The 12289-nt window shown below is 47.4% G+C and overlaps 1 protein-coding gene across 6 annotated transcripts in view; it reads left to right on the top strand.

Annotated features, from left to right (window-relative positions):
- The window catches only part of CEP192 (centrosomal protein 192), a 104876-nt gene that overhangs the window by 32296 nt on the left and 60291 nt on the right, over positions 1-12289 (top strand). For all 6 annotated transcript variants that reach the window (XM_029065485.1, XM_029065487.1, XM_029065486.1 and 3 more), the window contains exons 12-17: positions 444-508; positions 1532-1741; positions 2483-2594; positions 3953-4083; positions 6354-7407; positions 7508-7634. In XM_029065485.1, the coding sequence (XP_028921318.1) occupies positions 444-508; positions 1532-1741; positions 2483-2594; positions 3953-4083; positions 6354-7407; positions 7508-7634 (1699 nt within the window). The remainder of the gene's footprint in view (positions 1-443; positions 509-1531; positions 1742-2482; positions 2595-3952; positions 4084-6353; positions 7408-7507; positions 7635-12289) is intronic.

Genomic DNA, 12289 nt, shown 5'->3' with positions numbered 1-12289 from the left:
TGATTCTATTTATCGTGTTAACGTTGTCTTGTTTTTGTCTTCTTGTGTTTTGCTCTGCTGTCTGTCATCCCCGATTAGCCTGTGAGCCCGTCATTGGGCAGGAATTGTCTCTATCTGTTGCCGAATTGTACGTTCCAAGTGCTTAGTATAGTGCTCTGCACATAGTGAGTGCTCACTAAATACTACTGAATGAATGAATGCAGTGTCAAAAAGAGTGGAGCCTGATTCGGGTGGGAAATAGGCAAAAAGGCCTGTCCACGAAGACTGAGATATGCGGGAAGGCTTGCAGAACACTTCAGCGACGCTAGTTTCTGCAGATTTTCCAACTCACTGTGTGTTTTCTCCCACTTTCCTTCCATAACCGTCTCTGAATTTTATACTTGTAGTCTCAGTGTGTGCTTAAAGACGATGACACTAATATAGTTTCTAAATAACTTTTTAAGCTGACGCAGTAGCGCTGATTGCCCAAGATGAAGAAGAATTTGAGAGAGCGCACAGGTTTATGCAGGTTAGTCATTTGACCACATATGTGTTTTTAGCCTAAGGAGGCGGTGTGAGATGCCCGCAGCCAGATCTGAACTCTTTATGAGTGAACTACAGAATTCTTCCCAAGTGAGTCTGTTCTCCTTAGTAAAGATCTGGGATCGCCATTCCTTCACTGGAAAATAAGATCAAGCCATTTTCCTTGAAGAAGAAAAGGTGCGAATATATTTCAGATTAGATTGTGAAGTGATTCCCTTAAAAGGCGTAACTGTTTCTCTCCCTCTGGTGCTCTTTTTGGCTCCCCACCCCGGGGTATTTTCCGCAAGTCACGCTGCCTTTTACTGAGACGGATTCAAAAATCCATTACCTAGCCATCTCCCTTTATCCCGTAAGGAAGAGGAATTTACAGTCTTTAGAAGGCAAGTCCCTGATCTATTCGCATAACCTCTAGTAATCGAATTTACAAAACTGATTAAACTTCCTGTTAATCAGGGAGTCTGGGTAGAATTTTTCATCTCTTAATCTGATCAGACAGTCGGACCACCGGACGAGCCCTCTGGGTGACCGTACACCTCCTGGGCAGCCCTGACTACTAAATCGGCACGTTTGACTTTTATGAGCCCCTGTTTATTCGTTCCCTGCATTTAAAATAGCTCCAGATCAGCTTTAAAATCTTGGTATTTGTTAAGCGCTTACTACGTGCAGAGCACTGTTCTAAGCGCCGGGGTAGATACGGGGTCATCAGGTTGTCCCACGTGAGGCTCCCAGTTAATCCCCATGAGGTAACTGAAGCCCAGAGAAGTGAAGTGACTTGCCCACAGTCCCCCAGCTGACAAGCGGCAGAGCCGGGAGTCGAACCCATGACCTCTGACTCCGAAGCCCAGGCTCTTTCCAGTGAGCCACGCTGCTTAAGAACTCACCGTATCTTGCTATTCAGAATATTCTAGAAAACCCTTTCCTTTCTGGCTCTCCTTAGCTTCCTTACTTAGGCTCTTTTTAAACTTGGGATTGTCTTCCGTGGCTAACTTTTTTAAAATTTTCTTCACAGGAAGAGAAAATAGATGCCCAGAATACATCGGCGGGTTCAGGGGACACGTCGTGGCGGGCTTCTATTAACTATAACTTGCTGAGGGGATCCCTGACGGTATCGGGTGTTGACCCACACGATGCCAGTTACTTACGGCTGTCTCTGGGAGAATTCTTCGGTCAGAGGTCGGAAGCGCTTGGCTGTCTCGGAGGTGGCATTGATGTGAAACGGGTAACTGAAGCCTCGGCTTGAGAGTGGCCGGAAACTATCTGTGTTGCATGTTCTGACCCTATTAGCCTGTCACCTGTGTCCGTTCTCATTAGTTGGCAACCCCCTTTATCATGGGGAAACTATTCTTGCACCGATTGCCGTCTGGCGGAACAACTTCCCATAAAAACAGTGACTCCAACGAATTTAGTAGTCGCAACTGACATGTCTCTGTGTGGAAGGGATCCTTCCTAAATGGCAAGAGAAGACTATTAGAATCGTGAAGTGCCTGCTGGGAACCATAAGCCCGTTTTAAAATATGACATCGCTTTGGCATTATCATCTGTATATTGCCTTTGAGGCCAGGTGCGCAGCGTGGCTCAGTGGAAAGAGCCCGGGCTTTGGAGTCCGAGGTCATGGGTTCGAATCCCAGCTCTGCCACTTGTCAGCTGTGTGACTGTGGGCAAGTGACTTCACTTCTCTGGGCCTCAGTTATCTCATCTGTAAAATGGGGATGAAGACTGTGAGCCCCACGTGGGACAATCTGATTCCCCTGTGTCTCCCCCAGCGCTTAGAACAGTGCTCTGCACACAGTAAGCGCTTAACAAATACCAACATTATTATTATTATTATTAGGTGGAGTTGGCAGAGCATGCTGTGTATTCCATTAGCTCAGTAATTGTATGACATTCTGCCTGTTTGAGTCTAGAATGTTTTCATAGTTCCATAATTTTTAGATTTTAACACCTTCACTTGTCTTTGTAGCCATCCTTCGGTTACTTTATTACATCTCCAGAGAAGAGAGAACCTGTGGCTTTATTAAGGCAATCTGATGTGTCCGGAGGCATCTCGGAGCAAGGTTTAAGCTCGGCACAGGGTAAGGGCGCTGAACAAGTACCACCGTTGTTATTATTGTTATTATTACAATGCTGCGAAAGGTGCTGTTAGGTAATGAGTGAGGCTCCCGGGGTTGTTTGATCAGATGATCGGCAGATGAACCAAGCTACCGATGAAAAGAATTTCATCCTTCCCCAGCCCCTGACTGGCTTCCCACATTGGCGGGAAGATGGGAATCGGCTTCTCACCTGCTCCCTTTATCCATCTCCCTCCTCCCTCAGTGGAAAGAGCCCGAGCTTGGGAGTCAGAGGTCATGGGTTCGAATCCCGGCTCCGCCACTTGTCAGCTGTGTGACTCTGGGCAAGTCACTTCACTTCTCTGGGCCTCAGTTACCTCACCTGTAAAATGGGGATTAAAACTGTGAGCCCCACGTGGACAACCTGATCACCTTGTATCCCCCCAGCGCTTAGAACAGTGCTTTGCACATGGTAAACGCTTAACAAATACCACCATTATTATTATTATTATATGCATACCTTTTATTTATATTAACGGCTGTCTCCCCCTCTAGACTCTAAGCTCGCTGTGGGCGGGGAATGTGTCTGTTGGTTATACTCTCCTGAGAGCGTAGTACAGTGATCTCCACATAGTAAGCGCTCAAATACGATTGAAAGAATGAATATGAATTATTGATTGATTTATTTTTTCCTTCTTTGTGAACTATCCAAAACGTAAGCAGCGTGGCTCAGTGGAAAGAGCCCGGACTGGGGAGTCAGAGGTCATGGGTTCTAATCCCGGCTCCGCCACTTATCAGTTGTGTGACTTTGGGCAAGTCACTTACCTTCTCTGTGCCTCGGTTATCTCATCTGGAAAATGGGGATTGAGACCGTGAGCCCCACGTGGGACAACCCGATTACCTTGTATCCACCCCAGCGCTTAGAACAGTGCTTTGTACATAGTAAGCGCTTAACAAATACCATCATTATTATTGTTATTAAAATAGTTTAAAGCCTAGGAATGCTGGCATTATATATAATAAGTTAGGCAGTTTGGGAGGGCCGAGTGATTCCAAGCGCTTAGTACAGTGCTCTGCACATAGTAAGCGCTCAATAAATACTATTGAATGAATGAATGATTCAGACCCCTAGGGAACAGTGCAGTGCTTGGCCACCGGTGGTTTGAAAGAGTTATTGTTCTTCCCAAAGTACCTAATGTACCACCGGGGAATTTTAGGCATTGTAGCTTTGAACTTCCACTTTGAAATTCGATTTCCAGTTCTCTGCTCTGGCAGAATCAAGCAATATCCACTTCCAATGAGTTTGACGTAAAATTAGCCGACTGAACTCCGGGTTATTTATTAATCACCTTTTATAATGCCAAAATTTCTGTCTGTCCAAGACTGGAAAGAGCAATCCAAGGAGCAGATAGCTGATGGTTCGACGACATTTAACATTGGAGAACTGGAGGCCGTTCCCGAAGAAGACAAAAATACAGATGCTGCAGTCACTGCCGTGGGTGGCAGCGCAGAGGTATCTCGATCCTTGGGTGAAACCCAAAATCCCGTGAAGAGAAGGTTTTTGTCATTTCTTGACGTTCCTTTCCTGCCCAATCAATTACTTCTCCCACATTTGAATTTTGAGAGAAATCTTCGAGACCGTGAGCCCGTTGGTGGGTAAGGACTGTCTCTGTTGCCGAATTGTACTTTCCCAGCGCTCCGTACAGTGTTCCGCACACAGTGAGCGCTCAGTAAGTACGATTGAATGAATGAACGAATCAAGCAGCGGGCCCAGTGGATAGAGCCTGGGCCTGGGAGTCGGAGGGACCTGTTTTCTAATCCCGGCAGTGCCACTTGTCTGGTGCGTGACCTGGGCCTCACTTAACTCATCTCTAAAATGGGGATTAAGTCCGTGAACCGCATGTGCGACATAGACTGTGTCCAACCCGATCAGCTCCCATCTACCCCGGCGTTTTCCTCAGTGCCTGGCACGTGACAAAGAGCGTGAACGTGCTATTTATGGAGCGCTTGCTGAGTACTGAGCGCTTAGGGGGAACTGTGGCGGTTTGATGAGTTAGCAGTACGACACCTTAAAATGAAGTATTTTGGCTGATGGTGGAGTTCTAAAACGATGTCATATTTTGAATCGGACTCAGTGTTCCCAGCAGGCACGTAGCCGCTCCGAGGCAGGGAAAGGTTTGATGCCCCGTCCCATTCCGTGGGCGTGCAAATTCAGGGTTCCAAATAACATTACCTTTCGCTGTATGTGAACCCAGCGTCCAGAGTAATATTTTGCAGAGACCCGTGCCAAGTCCCCGAACCTAGGCTGTAATAATAATAATGATGTTGGTATTTGTTAAGCGCTTACTATGTGCAGAGCACTGTTCTAAGCGCTGGGGGGAGATACAGGGTCATCAGGTGGTCCCACGTGAGGCTCACAGTCTTAATCTCCATTTTCCAGATGAGGTAACTGAGGCACAGAGAAGTGAAGGGACTTGCCCACAGTCACCCAGCTGCCGAGTGGCAGAGCCGGGATTCGAACCCACGACCTCGGACTCCCAAGCCCGGGCTCTTTCCACTGAGCCCCGCTGCTTGGTTCCCAATCAGATCCAGGCCTATATTTCAAAAGTACAGCCTTTTATTCCATCTCCAAAAATACCCTTTAAACACAAAATAGGTAACCGTTCTTTCACCTATCATCTTTTAATCTTTCGATGTAGAGTTTTCCTTCTGTTCCAGGTAGCATTTAGTACCCCTGTATATTACATCCGGAGCCCCACCGCCAAACTACAACATGTGAATGTGGAAACCAAAGATTGTGTCTGAAAATTGGATATTTAGATTTGCTAAACACTGTGAGAGCTTAAAATTAACAGTGATCTGTATATGCAAACCGATGAAGACTTCTGGATTAATACCGGAGTCCCTAGAGTTATTTTATTTTTTTTAAGGAGTCAGCATTTACTGTTGAACTCCCAAACTAACCATATAGAGGATAAAGGTTAGGTTAGACTGGGCCACAGTCCAAATGAGAAGCAGAGTGGCCTAGAGGGTGGAGCGTGGGCCTCAAAGTCAGAGGATCTGGGCTCTAATCCCGCCTCCCACCCCTTGCCCACTGTGACACCTTGGACACATATATGCTGTGTGTATCTCTGTGATTCTATTTATCTTGATGACATCTACGCCAGACTGCTTATTTTGTTCTGTTTTGCTTTGCTGTCTGACTCCCCCATTTAGACTGTGAGCCCGTCGTTGGGCAGGGATTGTCTCTCTCTCTGTTGCCGAATTGTCCATTCCCAGCGCTTAGTACACTGCTCTGCACACAGTAAGTGCTCAATAAATAAATACTACCGAACGAATGACAAGTCACTTCACTTTTATGTCCTTCGGTTCCCTCATCCGTAAAGTGGGGATTCGATTCCCGTTCTCCCTCCTGTTTCGACTGCGAGCCCCATATGGGGCAGGGATTGTCTCTATCTGTTGCCGAATTGTCCATTCCCTGCGCTTAGTACAGTGCTCTGCACACAGTAAGCACTCAATAAATAAATACTATTGAATGAATGACAAGGCACTTAACTTTTATGTGCTTCGGTTCCCTCATCCGTAAAGTGGGGATTCGATTCCCATTCTCCCTCCTAATTAGACCGCGAGCCCCATAAGGGGCGGAGGCTGTGTCCGACCTGATTAACCTCCATCTACCCCTGTGCTTGACACATAGTATGCGTTTCACCAAATACCGTGATCGTAGGGTTGCGCTGTTTAGTGTTAATTCGTCGTAATCATTTCATCTTTTTTCATTTTTAGGAAACCCTTTTCTGCAAAAGCAAACCCGTAGGGAATGAAGGCAAGCTTCCTGGCGGGGGCGATTCCATGCTCAGTATAAGCACCATTGCCACGGCTATCGCTAACGCTTCAGTGAGTGCCGACCCCTCCCAGCTAGCCGCTATGATAATGGCGCTCTCTAATAAAACTAAGGACAAGACCTTTTTCCCTCAAGGTGACAAGGACATGGACCTCTCTATTGTGAATCGCGTCTTACTTAGCAATTTAGAAAAAAGTAATGCGGCGCATACATTTGATATGGAGAAATACCTCAAAAAAACAGAAGTTCATGGATGTGAAGGGGAGTCTGAAAATGTTTCCAGAGGTCTGGTGTCCGGTACGTGGGACTTAACCCTGTCAACTACACAAGAACCCCGGGCGCTACATTTGCTCGCTAACAGTTTAAATTTCAAGGGACCGGAAGATGGCTCAGAAGATACTTCCAGAAAAGAACCGAAAGGAAAGAAAGATAGGCAAGACTCATTAAATGCTTCAAACTCAAGTAAAAATAAACAGGAAATGTGGGGAAGGGATCGGTGTCCCGAGAATTCATCTGATTTAATAACTAGTAAACATTCACGGCCAAAGCGAGCACATTTAACATCAAGTAGAAGTAGTGTGAAAGAGTCTCCCGAGGACCTTTCCTCCCCAAAGGAAAAGGCACCAAAAAGCAAATTTTCCTCATTCAAACGGAGCAGTAGCCCCACTAACAGCCCTGAGAATTCAGTGCTGGATGATGGAGCAAAAAACACAGAGAGAATTGAAGTGAGGAATTCCAGTTACCCCGAATTTTTCGACACTGGTTCAGGTGAAAAGCCTACGGTTACAGAGTTAACCCCAACCGTGACCCCAAAGGCTGGCCCGTATTCGTCAGAGAGGGATCCGAAAACCGCTTCTACTTCAGCTGCCGGAGGAGGAAGAGAGATGCAGGACCGTGGAACAACCCAGAGGGCCAGTGGGGATGTTACTGCATCGTGCAACAACGAGAAGCATGTGACTTTTGAAAAGCATTTTGTTACTGCCCCTAAAAATGTCGGTGAGTTGCTCTTTCTTTTTTTCTTTCAGTACGATTCAGGTTCCTAAAGTTTCACTGGAAATTTTTCCTTATTTTGCATTTACAAACTTCCTCTCCACAGATTTGAAAAACACTTCTCCCGAACGTGACCCGCAGTACTCAGAGGATGAGCAGTGTAGCTTCCGGCCTTCGACTTCACCGCTGATCCACTCTTCTCCCAGCGAAGTTTCCGCGACGACCGTTTCAGGGTAAGTAATCTTTGAGAACTAGGAGAGGTCATAATATCTTTCCAATAGGTAAATACCTGTAAGTCGCACGTAAGCGGAGAATATTCATCCAAAGTCCTAGAGGCAGTGATAGAATTGCTGAGCGCACATGCCTCTCCATCTGCATTTACGGATGGCTTCGCTGAGTCAGCGAGGCACCGTGGACCGACAGGAAGTGTAAAGGAGGAGTCGGAACCCTCTGACTCGTGAAGCCGGCAGTGGCTTCTGAGCACGGGCTCCGTTCCGTGACGACCCAGTCGCTACCGTGAGGGTGACCCCACGACTTCCGCCCTCGTGGCTCTGTGCAAGAAGTCGCTAGCCCGTCCTGCCCCTTTGAGGCGGAAAGTAGTCCGTGAGGAATCTAGATCCACTCAGCTCTACTCCTTGGTCTCGGCCAGTGGGATGTAGCCTTAGTTCAGCTTGTTATGGGCCGGGAAAGTGCCTCCCAACTCTGTTATATTGTACCCTCCCAAGCGCTTAGTACGGTGCTCTGCAGAAGTAAGGGGTCAGTAGGTACCGTTGATTCAGGGAGCCATGGGGCCCCACCATCTTCACAGGACTGCGGGGAAAGTTGGAGCTACTCTACCCTTTCCCACTTTTCAGCGGCACACATATATGTAACAGCATCCCCTCTCCTGCTCTCCCTGTCTCCCGCTCTCCCTGTCCTTTCCCTCTCTCCCTGTCCTTTCCCTCTCCCCCCTCTCTCCCTCCTCTCTCCCCCCTCTCCCCTTCCCCCCCCTCCTCCCTTTCTCCCCCCCCCGTCTCCCCGTGTCCCCGTGTCCCCGTGTCCCCGTCTCCCCGTCTCCCCGTCTCCCCGTGTCCCCGTCTCCCCGTGTCCCCGTCTCCCCGTGTCCCCGTGTCCCCGTGTCCCCGTCTCCCCGTCTCCCCGTCTCCCCGTGTCCCCGTGTCCCCGTGTCCCCGTCTCCCCGTGTCCCCGTCTCCCCGTGTCCCCCTCTCCCCGTTTCCCCCTCTCCCCGTGTCCCCCTCTCCCTGTCTCCCCCTCTCTCCCTCTCTCCCTCTCCTCTCCCTCTCTCCCCCTCTCCCTTTCCCTCTCTTCTCCCTCTACTGTCCCTCCCTCTCCTCTCCCTCCTTTTCCTCTCCCTCCCTTGCCTCTCTCTCTCTCTCTCTCTCTCTCTCTCTCTCTCTCCCTCCCTCCCTCTCTCCTCCTGTGTAAGCAGTAGCAGGGCTGAGACAGGCCAGCCAAGGGGGACAAGGCAGGGGAGTGCTGAATTAGGCACTGAGCATGCCTTGCCCCGGCTTGGCAGTGATTAGCTGCAAGCTGGGCAGGGAAGTGCAGGGGCAGGAGCCAAGAAAACTCCCTCACTGGAGGTTGCCCTCTCCCCTTAGAGCGGGAGTGAACTGTGCTCAGGTTAGAGGGCAAGAAGAGCCTCCATGCAGGGTACCACACTTTCTACACAATTTGGGGGATAAAATTCACCCACTCATGTGCCCTGCATCTAGAGCAAGGCCAAACAGAAAGAAGAAGGGGTGAGTCAAAGGCGACAGCGTTAGACACTGCCATGCCACTCCGCCACCTACCCTGCTCCCTTCCCAAATGAACCGGGAATAATTTTCTTTTCTCTCCCTTCTCCCCCCTCTCTGCTTCCCGCTCTCTTTCTTTGTTGATCTCCCTGACCCTTCTTTTTGCTGTAATTGTGTGGTAGGCTCTTTGCAAACCAGCTGCTTTAGAGTTTTAGTTAATTTGACTTTTCTGTGTGAAAAGCTATTAGGCTTGGTCTAAAGAAAGCCAAGGTAATTTCCATATGCATCAGGAAGTTGTCTATAAAACCAACAATCGGTATTGGCAAAGCGGACTTAAATGGTGTTACAGAGTTGTGTTACTCAGCCCGCCCAGTGACCAGTGTTGCATCAGTAGACAAGGAATTAACAACTGAATCGAGAGCCAGAACTCTTTTAGGAAGCTGCCAGACAGAATGTGGTTGCCGCGTAGTTTTAGCTGCCAAACCAAATTAAAGGTCTTAAAGGTCGGCAGTCGTAGGGTGCTGTATAGTCTTCTCTGTGCCTTTGAAATCTGGGCTCCTAGCAGACATCCCATCTGATTCCTTGAACTGTTTCTTCAGTGTCACTTAAGGGCTGTTTTCAACTTCAGAAGTCAAGGAGAGATCACAAAGTTGTCATTCTAGCATGGAAGGTGTAGTTACTGTTAACACAACTATGCCGGGTGGGGTACGGGAGAAGGACAGCAACAGTAGGATATCCAAACAGCTGCCTCCTGGTGAGCCGGAATTGGAATCTGAAAGCGAGGAGGAGAGGTGGACTTTTAAAAATTTTTGGTATTGAAGTGCATACCATGTGCCAGGCACTGTACTAAAGCGCTGGGGTAGATACAAGTGAATCAAGTGGGGCTCAGTCTTAATCCCCATTTTACAGTTGCGGTAATCGAGGCGCAGAGAAGTGAAGTGACTTGCAGAGCAGACAAGTGGTGGAGCCGGGATTAGAACCCAGGTCTTTCTGACTCCCAGGCCCGTGTTCTCTCCACCGGGATACTCCACTTCTCTACCATTTTGGAAAAGAAAGTCTCAGAAAATTCCGCATCTCACCTGAACACCTTGAGGTAATTGCCCCGCATAAACTGGCAAGGCTCATTACAATCAAGGAGAGAGGGGCTCTTTTAAAGCAGAAGCTCTATGAGGATGATGAGACAGAGAGGCAAAAGGAGAAACAGCCCCAAGCAAGCAGTAAACATGACAGCTCCAGGCTCAATTTCTGTGCACGGTAGAATATGGACTGTGGATGCCAGATTGACCTTTTCAACTGCACAGGTACCATAGGTGAATGTCACTGGTGGGGTTTTTGAGCCTAAAAGGCAATGTAATTGTGTGAGATAATTTATCTCAAAATGTGAGATAAATTCAGTCTCCGAAAACAAGCTTTCTACATTTGACGACTAAATTTAACTCTTAAAAAAGGTATTTCTGCTTCTGGTGCAGTGGAAGTTACTCTGGGAATCTACTGTATGATACTCTCGCCGTTTAGTACAGTGCTGTGCGCACAGTAAGCACACAATGAATACCATCGATCTGACCTGAGCTCTAGTTCCGGTTCTGCCAGTAGTTGGCTAAAATGGGCCAAGATTTTACACACAGTGTCTGTGCAAAGGTGCCGCCAAGCCACTAGCACTGAAATTAATTCTTCTGCACAGAATCTTGATTCTGAAGTCTCAGGATTGAGGTTCAGCCATCTTACCTTAAAGGAGACTCCATCCAAAAATGAAAAATTGGCTGAGCCAGTAAGATCCCAAAATACCGACAGGCAGTCAAGTAGTCTTTTCTTAGCTGCTGTTCCATATTGCCCTCGAAGAAGACACAAAATGAGGGATTTTTTTTATTTTTAATTTTTATTGTCAAACAAAAAAAAAGTGCTTGACACAGAGTAAATGCTTAACAAATACCATCATCATCATTCAATAATATTTATTTATTGAGTGGTTACTACGTGCAGAGCACTGTACTAAGCGCTTGGAATGGACAATTCGGCAACAGAGAGAGACAATCCCTGCCCAATGACGGGCTCACAATCGAAGCGGCGGAGTCAGACAGCAAAGCCAAACAGAACAAAACAACTAGTCTGGCGTAGATATCATCAAGATAAATATAATCATAGATATATGCACAGTATATATGTGGCCAAGGTGTCACAGTGGGCAAGGTGTGGGAGCTGGGATTAGAGCCCAAATCCTCTGATTTTCCCAACTCCTCTGATTTTGAGGCCCACGCTCTACCCACTAGGCCACTCTGCTTCTCGTTTGGATTGTGGCCCAGTCTAACCTAACCTTTATCCTCTATATGGTTAGTTTGGGAGTTCAACAGTAAATGCTGACTCCTTAAAAAATAAAATAAAATAACTCTAAATCAATCTGAAGAAACACTAAATTAATGCATTTTTTAATGAAGAACGGTCTATAAAACTTCAAATATAAATGTATTTTGTATTGAGAATGTCATTAGGGAAGTATCCATCAATCAGACGATGGTATTTGTTGAGCGTTTACTGGGTGCAGAGCTCTGCGTTGGGGATTTGGGAGAGTGCAGTGCAGTAGAGTTGGTAGACACAAACCCAGCCCTCAAGGAGCTTACAACCTAGGTGACAGACATTAAAATAACAGGAGAGATGTGGGAGAGGATAAGGATGTATGTGTTGAATGCTGCGCGGCTGGGGTTGGGGTGATTTTCAGAGAGTTTAAGGGGCACAGATCTTATACAGGAGGGAGGATGAATAGTGTGGGGAAATGAGGTTAATTGGAGAAGGCTTCTTGGAAGAGGTGTGAATTTAATAGGGCTTCGAAGATGGGGAGAGTGCTGGTCTGTTGGTTTTGAAGTCGGCCAGAATTCCTGGCCAGAAAGAGGGTGAGAGCGAGAGATTAATGGCTAGAGAGTCAAGATCAAGGAGCGAGGCGTGTGGGCTGGACTTGAGTGGGAAATGAGTGAGGTTAAGAGCTGATCGTGTGTCTTTAATAATAATTGTGATATTTAAGTGCTTACTAGTATCAAGCACTGTTCTGACCGCTGGAGTAGACACAAAAGTTAATCAGGTCGGACACGATCCCTTGTCCCACATGGGGCTCTCAGTCTAAGTAGGAGGGAGAACGAGTTTTAAATTCCCTCTTTACAGTCGAG

The sequence above is a fragment of the Ornithorhynchus anatinus genome, chromosome 5, assembly GCF_004115215.2.
Source record: "Ornithorhynchus anatinus isolate Pmale09 chromosome 5, mOrnAna1.pri.v4, whole genome shotgun sequence".
In the NCBI taxonomy this organism is placed as follows: Eukaryota; Metazoa; Chordata; class Mammalia; order Monotremata; family Ornithorhynchidae; genus Ornithorhynchus; species Ornithorhynchus anatinus.
This window is presented reverse-complemented; position numbering and strand designations above follow the sequence as displayed.